The 11,972-nt window shown below is 48.5% G+C and overlaps 2 protein-coding genes across 5 annotated transcripts; both read left to right on the top strand.

Annotated features, from left to right (window-relative positions):
* The first annotated feature begins 2,041 nt into the window (after positions 1-2,041).
* LOC113215110 (LON peptidase N-terminal domain and RING finger protein 2) lies at positions 2,042-6,501 on the top strand. Its single transcript, XM_052275362.1, has 6 exons — positions 2,042-2,738; positions 2,832-3,037; positions 3,119-3,507; positions 3,589-3,773; positions 3,872-4,068; positions 4,162-6,501. The coding sequence occupies exons 1-6, from the start codon at positions 2,366-2,368 to the stop codon at positions 4,369-4,371; spliced, it is 1,560 nt and encodes a 519-aa protein (XP_052131322.1). The 5' UTR covers positions 2,042-2,365; the 3' UTR covers positions 4,372-6,501.
* Positions 6,502-8,050: 1,549 nt separating this feature from the next.
* LOC113215112 (galectin-7) lies at positions 8,051-11,686 on the top strand. Of its 4 annotated transcripts, XR_003303892.2 has the most exons (8): positions 8,051-8,196; positions 8,284-8,509; positions 8,628-8,688; positions 8,784-8,872; positions 8,958-9,165; positions 9,343-9,633; positions 9,729-10,070; positions 10,166-11,686. XR_003303892.2 is itself a non-coding variant. In XM_026434689.2 (7 exons), exons 3-7 carry the CDS (start codon positions 8,668-8,670, stop codon positions 9,864-9,866), a joined length of 747 nt encoding a protein of 248 aa, XP_026290474.1. In that variant the 5' UTR covers positions 8,051-8,196; positions 8,284-8,454; positions 8,628-8,667; the 3' UTR covers positions 9,867-10,132. The 4 variants fall into 4 exon arrangements, 3 of the variants coding, with proteins under 3 accessions (XP_026290474.1, XP_026290473.1, XP_052131337.1); XM_026434689.2 differs by lacking the exon at positions 10,166-11,686 and having other exon boundaries at positions 8,284-8,454; positions 9,729-10,132; XM_026434688.2 differs by lacking the exon at positions 10,166-11,686 and having other exon boundaries at positions 9,729-10,132.
* Positions 11,687-11,972: the final 286 nt, after the last annotated feature.

Genomic DNA, 11,972 nt, shown 5'->3' with positions numbered 1-11,972 from the left:
TCTAGCTCAGGTGACAGTTGCCGTATCGTTATGTGGGTGTGTGTGGGGACTTTACTCTCTGCGAGCTTGTAGCACAGCTCCGGCCGCCGGCCGGCCGTCGCGCGGACGGGCGGGGGGTTTGAGGGGGGGGGGGTTGTGCAGTGCACTCGTTGTACTATTACGTGAGCCACCCTGCCTTCGCCGCGCCACGCCGCCACTGTGGCCAGGACGCCCTCTGCGGGTGCCCGGCCGGCCCGGCCCCGGCCCGCCCGACCCCGGGCCCCCCCTTGGTGCCTGGCGCGCGCTCAGCGAATGCAATGCAGTGCAATGCAATGCAGTGCGCGAATGGTGCAACGGCGACGCAGTGCCTCGCCGTGCTCTGGTGCGCCCTGGCCTGCAGTGGCGTCCGCCTCGCCACGCCTTGCCACCCCTCGCTTATTATGACTGCACCGCTGCGTATGACTATGACCCCCGCGCTTATCTAGCACCCTTCCGCGTACAGCCATCCGTCTGCCCGCTCCCGGCTACCGCCCGACTGGTGAGCAGCTCTCTGCCCTCCTTCCCTGCCGCTCCCGCTGCACTGGTGAGCAGGCCCTCTGGTCCTCATCCTCACCCCCGCCCGACCATGGTGAGCAGCCCTCTCGGATCCTCCCTGGCCATGCCGCTAGCTCCCTTCCCGGGTGCATCTTCTCCACCACCACCACCCCTGCCCACTCTACCCCTCCGCCTGTAAATGGATTAGGTTGGCAGCCGGCGGTGCTTTCTTAACCTTGGGGGTAGCAAACTTTATTGAGCTTCAGTTTTGTTACCTAACCCCGGGCAACGTAACGCGCGAGCGCGCAGGGCGAGGGGGAAACGACTGTTAAAATTTGTGTCAGCCGGATTACGGATTACCCGGATTACCTCCGGAGTGTCTAGTGTCTTCCAGATTACGTTGCTTTTTCTCTAGGATTACCCCGGATTACCCCAAAATTTTCCTGGATTACCCCAAAATTTGCCCGGATTACCCCGGGCTTTTTAGAATTTTCTCGGATTACCCCAGCCGGATTACCTAACGGCTGTCAGCCAGATTACCTTAGTCGTTTCCCCCTCGGCGCAGGGGCTGCAGGGCAGGGCGAGCAGAGCGCCGCGCTGCCGGTCCTGATCAGCACGCGTCCAGCGCGGCGGCGGCGGCTCTAGGGGCAGACCCGACAAGTGACAAGTCTTGGATGACATCTTCCTGTCGAACACCCTTCCGCCCCACCCGCGACACCCTGGTGACTTCATCCTCGTCACGGCCAAGGACGGCGTAAACTACCAGACACGCGGTAAATCGACGGTCTCCTTCAACGGCAGTCAAGTTGGCGTGTTGTGAGATCAAGTATATTACAGATACAGGAGAACTGCTACGAAACGGCCACTCCAAAAAAGATGATGGCGTTATAATTATGTTGATCCCGTGCGTAGATTTAATGATGACTTGTGGGACCTTGGAGATGTGAAGTGTAGCCCGGCCTCTGGGCCGGGGGCCGGTCCGCGACGTTGGCCGTTCCTCCCACAGCGTAAACGAGCCTTCTTTGACGTAACCGAAAAGAGCAGACCCCGGTGCAGCACGGCCGCGGCGGCCCGGACAGCTCTAGCGGCCCACACGCATGCAATACAGTGCAGTCACTTTCGCCTCGGTTGGCATGCGTCGTGTCGCAACACCACAAATCCATCGACGCGTCGCCTTCTGGACTTAATAAAGCGAACCATTAGAACAACATAAACGGGAAGAATAAAACGAAATGCAGATTAGTGGCGACCCTCCCGACAAACTTATCAGCGATAAGGCAAAAACGACCGGCAGCCAGCCCGGGGGCGTGTTTGATCTGGCGGTGTTGGGGCGATACGCGACCACACGAGACCTCTTGCACGTGCCGATTCAGAGTCCACCAGCTGGTCCAGTCCATGAGACCTGTCGAGGATGTGTTAGACTGGTCAGACAATGGAAAAAGAGGAGGAAATTGCGCGACATCCTTGGGGCTTTCGGCCGAACTGACCAAGTTCAAGTTTCAGGCGCGCGGAGAGAGCGTATTTGTTCGTCTTCGTGTGTTTTACCGTTCAGAGCATCCCTCCACGTTGTCACGGTACATCGTACGCCAATACCTAACTGGTAGGCGGGCCTTATCCCAAACCCCGACTGACCCAAGTGTTTCTGTTGCAGGGGCACTACCGGCGCGGCGCTGCTCTCACGGCGCTCAGCCGCTACGAGGAGGCCCTGAGCGCGTTCTGCGCGTGCGCCGCCCTGGAGCGCGGGCCGCAGGGCCCGCAGGCGGTGCGCGGCGAGGTGACGCGCGTGCTGCACCGGCTGCTGGCGGCGCGCTGCAGCCCCCGAGCCGGGGTGCGCTGCGCGGCGCGCGGCAGCATGGCCAACGGCCGCGGGGTGCAGTGGTCCTCCGGCCTGGGGCCGAGCCACCAGGGCCACCAGAGCCACCAGAGCCACGGCCTCAGCCGCCTCCAGGGCATGGCGTGGCGCGCACCGCCACCCTGCTCGTCGGACTGCGAAGACAACTCCAGTGACGAGGACTGCGCGGCTCAGGCGAAAGTGGCGGCCCGCGGTGGCGGCAGGGGTCCGGGCAGGGGGGTGAGTCGCTGCTGTTCCAGAGGGCTGAGCCTCGGCCAGTCCTCGCACCAGCACCAACTGCACCTGCAGGACCTCAGCGGCGTCCCCGCGCCTACGGACCCTTACCTAGACACGCTGCTCGACCGGGTGTTCCAGGACGTCGAGAAGATTAAAAGTGAGTAGTGCGCCGGTTGTCGCGACAGCGAGCTGCTGCTGGCGACGCCTCCGCTCTCCCGAGCTCGCTATGACGTGTTGATTCTGGTTGCAGGGCTGGATGGGCGCGACCCTCCCGGCGACGCCCTGGTCGTGGATCCCCGACTAGTGGACCATTCGGAACTGGACTGCGTGCTCTGCTGCAGGACGCTGTGGAAGCCAGTGACGACGCCCTGCGGACACACCTACTGCTGCATGTGTTTGGATCGCTGTCTTGACTACAGCTTCTCGTGTCCGCTCTGCATGACGTCGCTGTCCGAGGTGAGCCCCATTGCCTCGGCGCTCCGAGCTACACAAAGTACGCCGATGACCCGCGACCTAACAGACTCAATCCTTTTGCAGTACGTGGCGGCCAGCCCCCGCAGCGTGACTGAGTGGGTGGAGGCGGCGCTGCGGCAGGCGGCACCCCGCGAGCTGGCCCAGCGCCAGGTCACGCACGCCCAAGAGCTGTCGGAGCAAGGCCCCGTGCCCGCGGGCGCGGCCGGCGCGGCCCTGCCCCCGGGCTCCCTGGGCCCGCTGCTGGCGGTCCGGCGCGGCCCGGGCGCCGTCCCCGGCCTGCCCATGGGCCTCCCCGTGCCGGTCTTCGTCTGCACCACGGCCTTTCCCGGGGTGCCCTGTCCGCTGTACGTGTACGAGCCTCGATACCGACTCATGGTCAGGCGCTGCGTCGAGTCGGGCACCAGGACCTTCGGCATGGCGGCTTGTGTGTACCGCAGTGGAGGACCCGACAGGTAAACAAGGGCCTGCTGCGACGACCCGAAAGTCCCCCCCCCCCCCTTGAAACCACGCTCTATAACTCACCCTTTCTGCAGGTACGCCGAGTACGGCACGCTGCTGGAGATCTGCGACCTGGTGCGCATGTGTGACGGCTCGTCCATCCTGAGCACGCTGGGGTCGCGGCGCTTCCGAGTGCTGCAGCGAGGGGAGCGCGACGGCTACGATGTGGCCAACGTGCAGCTCCTCCAGGACGAGCCCACCCCCGCCGAGCGCCTGCCAGGTGAGTGCCGCGCTGCCGCGCACCGGAGGTCGCCGGCGATGCTGCTGCCGTAAGCCAGCACCCAGGTACTAACGCCGAGGTCTTCCCTCCTCCACCAGGCGTGCGGCAACTCCACGGACTGGTGCGGGCGAAGAGCGAGTTCTGGCTGTCGTCCATGGGCGGCGAGCTGCGTGCCGAGATCGAACGCTCGTTTGGGGTCATGCCCGGCGTAGAGGACGGCTGGGAGGACAGCTGTGACGGACCCAAGTGGACGTGGTACCTACTGGCCGTCCTGCCCCTTGGGCCCCAACTGCAAGTGCGTGCTTCATCAATTTCGGGATCCCTGTTAAATTTGTACCTAATTTCTTTTCTGGCGTTTGAGCTGATTTAGAGTTTTCTCTCGTTTTAGGTGGGCATTCTGAGCACGACCAGTGTGGAGAAGCGCCTTAGGGCGATTGATAAGACCTTGGACCATCTGGCCCAGCGCCTGCGAGCCCCGCGGTCAACGCAAGCACCAGCACAAGACCAAGCTCACGAGCAGGCCGATACCCTGGCAGATGCTCAGGCTCAGCAGCGGCGGCAACAGCAGCAGCAGGAGCTAGGGGCGTTGTCCTCATGACGTCTATAGTAACCTTGCACCGGACTGTTGACTTTAAGAGCCTGCGCTTAAAGTAGGGTTCTCTACTTCAATGGAGGAGTAATAAGTATTATTGTGTGTGATTTGAATGTGTGTAAACAACTGGTGACGTCCTGAGGCTCCCTATGACACTCACATTGACTTGTCGACCTTGTTGAGCGCGCGCAGGCCCTCAGAATCAACGGCGAGACCATGCCCACGCTCCATATGTATTGAACAAAGATGTTTCGTGAGGGTCAAGAATACCAAAGTTACTATAAGTGGCGCAAAGATTTTCCAGTCCACAAATCTGTTCCTCAGTTTTTCAAAATTTGCAACAAATATTTTCCTGAGAAGGAACACTGCTGGATGATAGCTAAATATTATGCGACAACCACGCATACTGGGTCTACATGTGATATTATTCGTGATGAAACCAGCATTTTTAGTTCCTGCTTATTGTTTTAATACAAACATCACATTGATTTAAATGGTAAAGAGAATGGGAGAGTAGTTGCACACTATAAGTAGTGGAACAGTAGATGCTGTCCTGCATTTATGGCTTTGTTTTTTCAACTTTCTTTTGTCAGATTTGGGACCTAGCAGCAGCATTTTTATACTAGCACAAATTGAGTTTTGAATTTTTAGTTTCCTTTATATTGTAGCAAAGGGTTATGGGCTGTGGAAATTTTTATTAGAAGAATGTGAAAATTGATACCAAAGGGATGGAACTCCTGCTCTTTTTTTCCACTTCATAAAAGAGAAATGAAGAGAGCAAGCAAATGACCAGTGTGAATATTTAAGGTTTAAAGGATTGCCATTGAAGCTTAATGTGTACCTAGCGCTGTGAATGAGGGAGCGTAAATGTTAATGATGAGGCTGCAGGAACCAGGGGCTGTGAAATCTATCTATAAAGTAATACAATATTCCAAATTATTAATTTTGTTTTAAAAGTTTTAAAAGACTGTAGATATGAATGAATTTCTAAATCTCTTTTATTAACACATTCAGTGCTGCGGAACAATCCAGGGATTGGAAAGCACAGCAAAGTGTGATCAAAGTGCGGTCGCACCAAACTGAAAGTGTGAAATTATTAGTTTTTGATTCCCTGTCAATACATCTAGGTAGCATCCTCTTGACAGGGATGCTTTCACAGCAATAAAACTTGAAAATCTAAAATGAAAAGCATTGTACTTTTTACATTAGATTTCCAGTTTCCTCACCCCATCATAAACGTAACAGAGTCTGTGATTGTATGTTGATGTGCTCCATAGTAGATGTGATTAGTCCTGCAAGCTGCAAGCTGCACCTTTAATGTAGATGGCATTTTCGTTTTGGAATAAAATTCCAATTATTATTTATTGATTCCTTTATTGGCTTACACAATTTAAGTAAAATATTTTGATTATTTAGTTTGTTTATTTTTTAATGATAGAAGTTTTCATGTTGATAATGTACTATTTCAAGGTTTTATGTTCATTACCGAAAAGCTATCCACAATGTTTGCCTGTCAAGAATTTAGGACCTTTTACTGTCATCAATTTTTGTTGTCACATCTGAAATGTGAATTTATAGGCTATCATTGACCTATTTTGTCCACAAGACTTTGAAGTTTAAAAACAGCTGTGGTTGTAACTCAAGCATGAAAATAAGCAAAGTTCAAGAATTATTTCTAGTCATACAGTTTTCAGATGTAATATGCAATATGGTTTCATAATCGAGAGAGCTTGATGCTGTTATGTTATTATTACAGCAAGATGTGTGAACTGACTGCAATTTTTCATTGAGTTCAAAAAGCTTTCAGATTACTTTATCTGAGAATTACAAGATAAAATTACAATATAAAATAAAAACAGCAGTTATGGGCAGTCACATTCTATAATAAAAATGTGTTGACATGTTAGAGAACGTTCAGTTTTGTTCAAAGTTAAGGTAAGATCCCCTCACTGCTCAAGCTCGTAATTTACTGAATGAAAGTATATATGAATATTAAGGTTTATTATTATTTAAAATTTACTAACTGATGGTCTGTAAGTTTTAAAGAACTGAGCAAAATATGAGTCAGTATTTCATATTAGAAGGATTGTTCTACGAGTTAGTATAGTCAAGAATGAAATAAACAAAAAGATTATATGTACTTCGTATCATTTCCCATGATCCATCTAGGGCTGAATTATTGGATGCATCAAGCATGAGAAATACATCTTCATCTTCAACTAACTCGCCTTTCCTGAATCTGGACTTTTAGTCTGGAACTTTGAGAAATTTGTCTGTTATGACTAGGGTGTAGGTAGTTTGAACCAGCAACTTTTTCTCACAAATTGGTTCAAACTTCACCCGAAGCGGACCGAGCGCCCCTCGCCTCGAGCCCCGACCCGAACCCGAACCAGCTGAGCAGACGAGCGGCGAAGGGAGAGTTGCTTTTTCTCTAGCTTTTCTGCTACTGCTTGTTAGTTTGGAATTTGCTCTACATATATGTGTAGATAAATGTGAAGGTCTTCAGTAAATACAAGAATGGAATCGACGATTTTCAGATTATGCTTGGGAGAGTGTCCAATATCCATTTTACTTTAATCTCAGGAATAAACATTCTCCAGTAACGGATAAAAATAAATATGAAATCTTACTGTGGACCCTGGTTGTCTGATGCTAGTAAGCAATAAATGTAATTTTTTTACCATTTCATTTAACAGCTATGTAATACTGGATCAAAAGCATTAATAATAGGATTAATTGAATTCACTCGTCGCAGAGACGCAAGACTGTAAATTTAAACAAACAGAATAACAACTGTTATATTTCACGACACCACGCAAGCATGCTAGCTCGTTATTCATGACAGCGTTCTTCCTAGGCATCTTAGCTCATTACATTTGATTTAGTCTAGTGAAAGGGTTCATAGATTCATATTAAAAATTCTTGTGGGATACAAGCATACGCAACAGCTTCTAAGTCAGCCAACACTTGTGTTTTTTTTGAGCATTTTGTTTTAAATTACTTTAGTCTTTCATGTAAAATCCTGTTTTGTGGATAGTAAAATAACAAAATCTTTATTGAATTACTCTCCTCAAGCATGATCAGGGTTTATGAAATCGTCAAGTCAAAAGTATTTGTTGTCGAGTTATTATAACAAATTTTCATTCAACAAAGAATGTTTAGATGAATAATGAGATGAATACAAAAAAGTCAACTGTTTGCTGTTTTTGTTTTGGACAACAAATTAAAAATACTACTTTCGATTTGTTGGAACGGACAAGCTGTAAGCAGCTGTAAGCTTTTAGTAGCAGTCAAAGTCAGAAGTCAGTGGCAGACCGGCGCTCGACTCTAGACACTTGAGAGAGTCTAGTGGCCACTACCTTCCACTACTCGTCTCTTCCCGCGTCACGGTTCGTCCCGCTCGGTCGCCGTTCGGGCATGGTTCGGGTTCGCCGCGAGTCCCGACCCGAAATCACCATGCGCGAGGCTAGGAGCACTAGGAGCAGACGAGCTTCCATAACCTCTTGCTCTCCACCTTGAGTTTTGAGATACTAATTTCTCACGCAATTCTCTTCGCACCGCCGCGGAACATGACTTATTTTAAATTTTAGGCTTGCAGGTGCTTATGAACTATAAAACTCGCCCGCTCTCAGACAAAATCTGGTGATGACAACGATTAACATGAGCGAAGAAGGCACGCAATTTCTCCTAGCTCTAGTCTCGCACAGGGTGTCGAAAATCAACTTGAACTTTTGTCGACGTTTTCTTCTTATTTTTGTGGTTCTGTATTTTTGTATTTTGCCCGAATCTACTTTACAGTATGACATAACAGAAATCATCAGTGTATTTTAGGTTTGTTTAAACGGTACAGCTCCTATTTAGTTAAAAAAAAATTGACACTGTCATTTTTTTTATTAATTAAAAATATTTTTGGACCAGAGCCAAGCAGCTGTTTTTATTGGATGACGTCACTTCACTTGTCATTTGACAGACGTCAGGGCGTATATGTCACGACTATCGTTGTGAGTCACGAAAACAAATAAAAAGAGGCACATGACAGTTCCTCTTATCGCCTCAAAAAAGTATCTTCCTCCGCTGGTATAACCGTTGGTATGTGAACACTTCAATTTTTTGTGTTTCTTCTATGTTAAAGGCCTCCAAATAGGTTAGTGCACCCCCGGTTTTGATTGTTTAGCTAATTATAATATACATCTGGTATAGATTTTTTGACTGACAAGTGCGTTAGCCGATGACTGATGACAATTTACATTTTCTTGTTGTAGCTTTTTCTCTGCTGAATATTCCGAACCACTCTCTTTCACCATGTCATACCCACAGAATTTGGTAAGTAGGTCTGACTTATTGGACCAAGTCGGTTTACAACTTATATCAACTCAGTTTTGCATTGTGTTTATTAACGAGTCGCCTACTTTACTTAGGTTGTGCCTTATCGAGGTTTAATACCTTCAGGAATCTTTCCTGGTCGCATGATACGAATTCAAGGAAGAGTTCTGCCATCTGCTCTGAGGTACAGAGAAATTCCTCAAGTCTGTATGGTTTTATCACTTAAACTTTTGTATCCTCATAATCTGGGAAATGTTTCTATTTCACAGGTTTGCGGTTAATCTTCAATGTGGACCAAACACTGAACCACGAGATGATATGGCTATCCACTTTTCTCCTCAATTCGATTCTCATAAAGTCATCAGAAATAGTCTACAGAATTTGATGTGGGGACCAGAGGAAAGTCTTGGCTTCTTCCCATTCTCTCCAGGACAGCCATTTGAACTCATCATACTGTGTGAAGCAACCCACTTCAAGGTTTGATCTTTGTTTTTGTTTCTGTGATACTTGAAAATGGTTAATTTAAAACCCAGTGGGTCCCGTTTTTGTCACTTAAAGATTCTCTGAATATGGAGTGTTTGTCACTATACCCTACCATGTAGAAAGTGTATTTTCCTGCATTAAAATATTAATACACAAATTTTTGTGTTGCAGTTTGCTATAAATGGGCAACACTACACTGAGTTTGAGCATCGAATGGCCTTTCAAAGAGTAACTCACATAACTGTTGATGGCGATTTGGAACTGACATCTGTTCGCTTTGAGGATCCACCTCCAGAAATTGTGCCCGGCGGTACAACTATTGCTCCTTCAAGTGGTTATATTATGCCAATGGCCTATGACCCGTCTCCTGCAATTTATCCCTCTGTTAACCCTCCTGCTTACACAGCATATGCTCCACAATATCAGTATGAACCACAACAAACATATGTTGTTCAAAATCAGGTTGGTATTGTTTGAGCTTTCTTACAGCAATAATTATTATGTTCTGTTTAGAGACTGCATTCTCAAAACATTCATAATTGTGTCTCTACTTACAGTCAGGGGGTGGCTTAGGCAAGTATGGTTCTGCAGCTGTGGGAGCCGCTGCCGGTATGGCATTAGGTGGCCTCGGTGGATATGCCATCAGCAATGCCCTCCATCACAGTGGATCTTCATCTTGTTCTGACAGTGATTAAGTTTTCAACATTCATTGAGGTCTCATGCTGTGTCTTTTTATCTAAACATGATAGTACAGTTTGAAGGCTGAATCATGCATTATACTAGTTTGACAACCTCTGCTACTGTTTAAATGCAGGCTTCATCTCAGTAATAGACCAGCAAATTTGTTCAAACATTTCCAAGTATTCTTCTTATTCTTCACTATACACCTTACTCACAAAGTATGTACTCTCATTCCAAGTGAATCTCTAATTTTGTGTGTACAATAAATGTTGTTAATGTATTTTTAAGAATTATCTTTAGTTTGTTGTTTCAGCGAGCAGCTACTAACTTATTTGTTGTCTTTAATTTCACTAAATATTTTACTAATGCACTGCACTATATTTTACCTTCAGCTTCTTATTATACAGAAACTGTAATATGTTACTATTTTCTGAGCATTAAAAAAAAAGACAGATATCTAACATAAGCCTTTTCCCCACTTTAACTCCGGTTCCCAAACCACGTCGAATTATTGCTAGCACATGACTTACAGATCGTCCAGAAAATGCTTTTTGGTGATTCATTCGGCAAATTACGGCAGCTCAGCGCCTGCGGGACTGAGGTAGGCCACTCCGCAGTACACGCATGCACTGCATGCACGCTATTGCCTATCTATCAGGCACTATGATAGCTTACATTTGCTGAATTTAGCAGGTTTGCTACGACGAATGATAGACGTACTTTCTGGATGATCCCTTAGTAGTCGCCCACCTGCCTGACACCGGAAAACCCAGGTCTAAGTTGTAGGCAGTGCGCTGGGCAGGCCAACCCGCCAAGCACTTCTCTTCACAATTCTTTCGGCAGCTCGCCCCCGCAATAAACTAAGACAATGGGGCCCGGGGTCCCCCCAAACCTAAGGGATAGCAGGTTGTGAACCCCGGCCCAGAGCCGACACTTTAGCCACCTATGACGCAGTGCCTCCAACAATGGTAACCACTACGCCATCGGAACTCCACGAGAGGGGCGTGGTGAAATGACGGTTTTGAAGTCCATTTGAAATTTGGTGGCCTGAGAAAAATTTCAGACATACGGAGAGTCGAACCACCGACCTCCCGCGCTCTGAGCGGACGCGCTACCGACTGAGCCATAGAGGCGCGATACGAACTTGTGCTCCAGGGAACGAACCATTCTACGCTGTCGCTTACTAGCGTCGCTCCTTGTCTCCCGTAATACAGGACCGACTTTGAACGCGCAGTGGCGAAGACGGGCGGGTGGCCGAGCGCGCTAAATCGTGCTCGTGTCAAACTGTTCGCCCGAGAGTCGACTCCCGGCTAGGGCAGATATATATTTTATCTTCTTCAGTTCTGTGGCAGCTGAGGTTGCTCAATTGTGACCAGTCTGAAACTGTCTGGAGTTCGACTCCCGGCCAGCCCATAATAGTTTATTATCCTGATCATTTCACTATTGTCACTTGGCACTTCCCTGGCCCGCCTGCTGGAGCCACACAACAATGCGCGGGACGGGAAGCATCCCCAAAGGATCACATCCTGGACAAGCGAGGAGGGATTGCCTACCCCAGGAAAGAATCACATCCCGTGACCACGATATGTCGGTGAGTATGTCGTAATTATTGCTCTCCTCCTTTGCCGTGCCGCGTCCCTACCCCTCTCCTCCCCCCCACCCCCACCGCGCATTTCCCGCGCCTTTATGGAAACGTAAACAAACAGTGAATATCGGTGCCACGATCAGTGTTTCTGCCAAATACCGATAAAACCTTCTCATATAATTATTGATCATAGGATTTTAACTAGAATTTTAGAGTGGACATCGCCGCTTTTCGTTATTAATCGCAAGGTATAGTGTTTACTTGTTTCCAGTCCGGAATATTGAATTGTTCCGTTCCGGTTTTTGTTGTAGGAGGTTATGCACCTGTGGCCCAATTTTTACACGCACAATTAAGTTGTAAGTTAGTTTTTGAGGCCGAGTAAATGTTGCCCGTGATGTAAATAACTTGGCTCACTGTCAGCTTTGCTGAAATGCTGAAAAGGTGTTGAATGGGTAGACTCCTCCAATCCATGCAGTATGTTAAATACTGTTGTAGGTCCTCATGCAAATGGGTGAGCCTGCCAGTGTTTTATCAC

This window comes from Frankliniella occidentalis, unplaced genomic scaffold (assembly GCF_000697945.3).
Source record: "Frankliniella occidentalis isolate FOCC.00 unplaced genomic scaffold, Focc_3.1 Scaffold8, whole genome shotgun sequence".
NCBI classification, from domain to species: domain Eukaryota; kingdom Metazoa; phylum Arthropoda; class Insecta; order Thysanoptera; family Thripidae; genus Frankliniella; species Frankliniella occidentalis.
The sequence above is the reverse complement of the archived record's forward strand: the minus strand, read 5'-3'. Positions and strand labels throughout refer to the sequence as shown.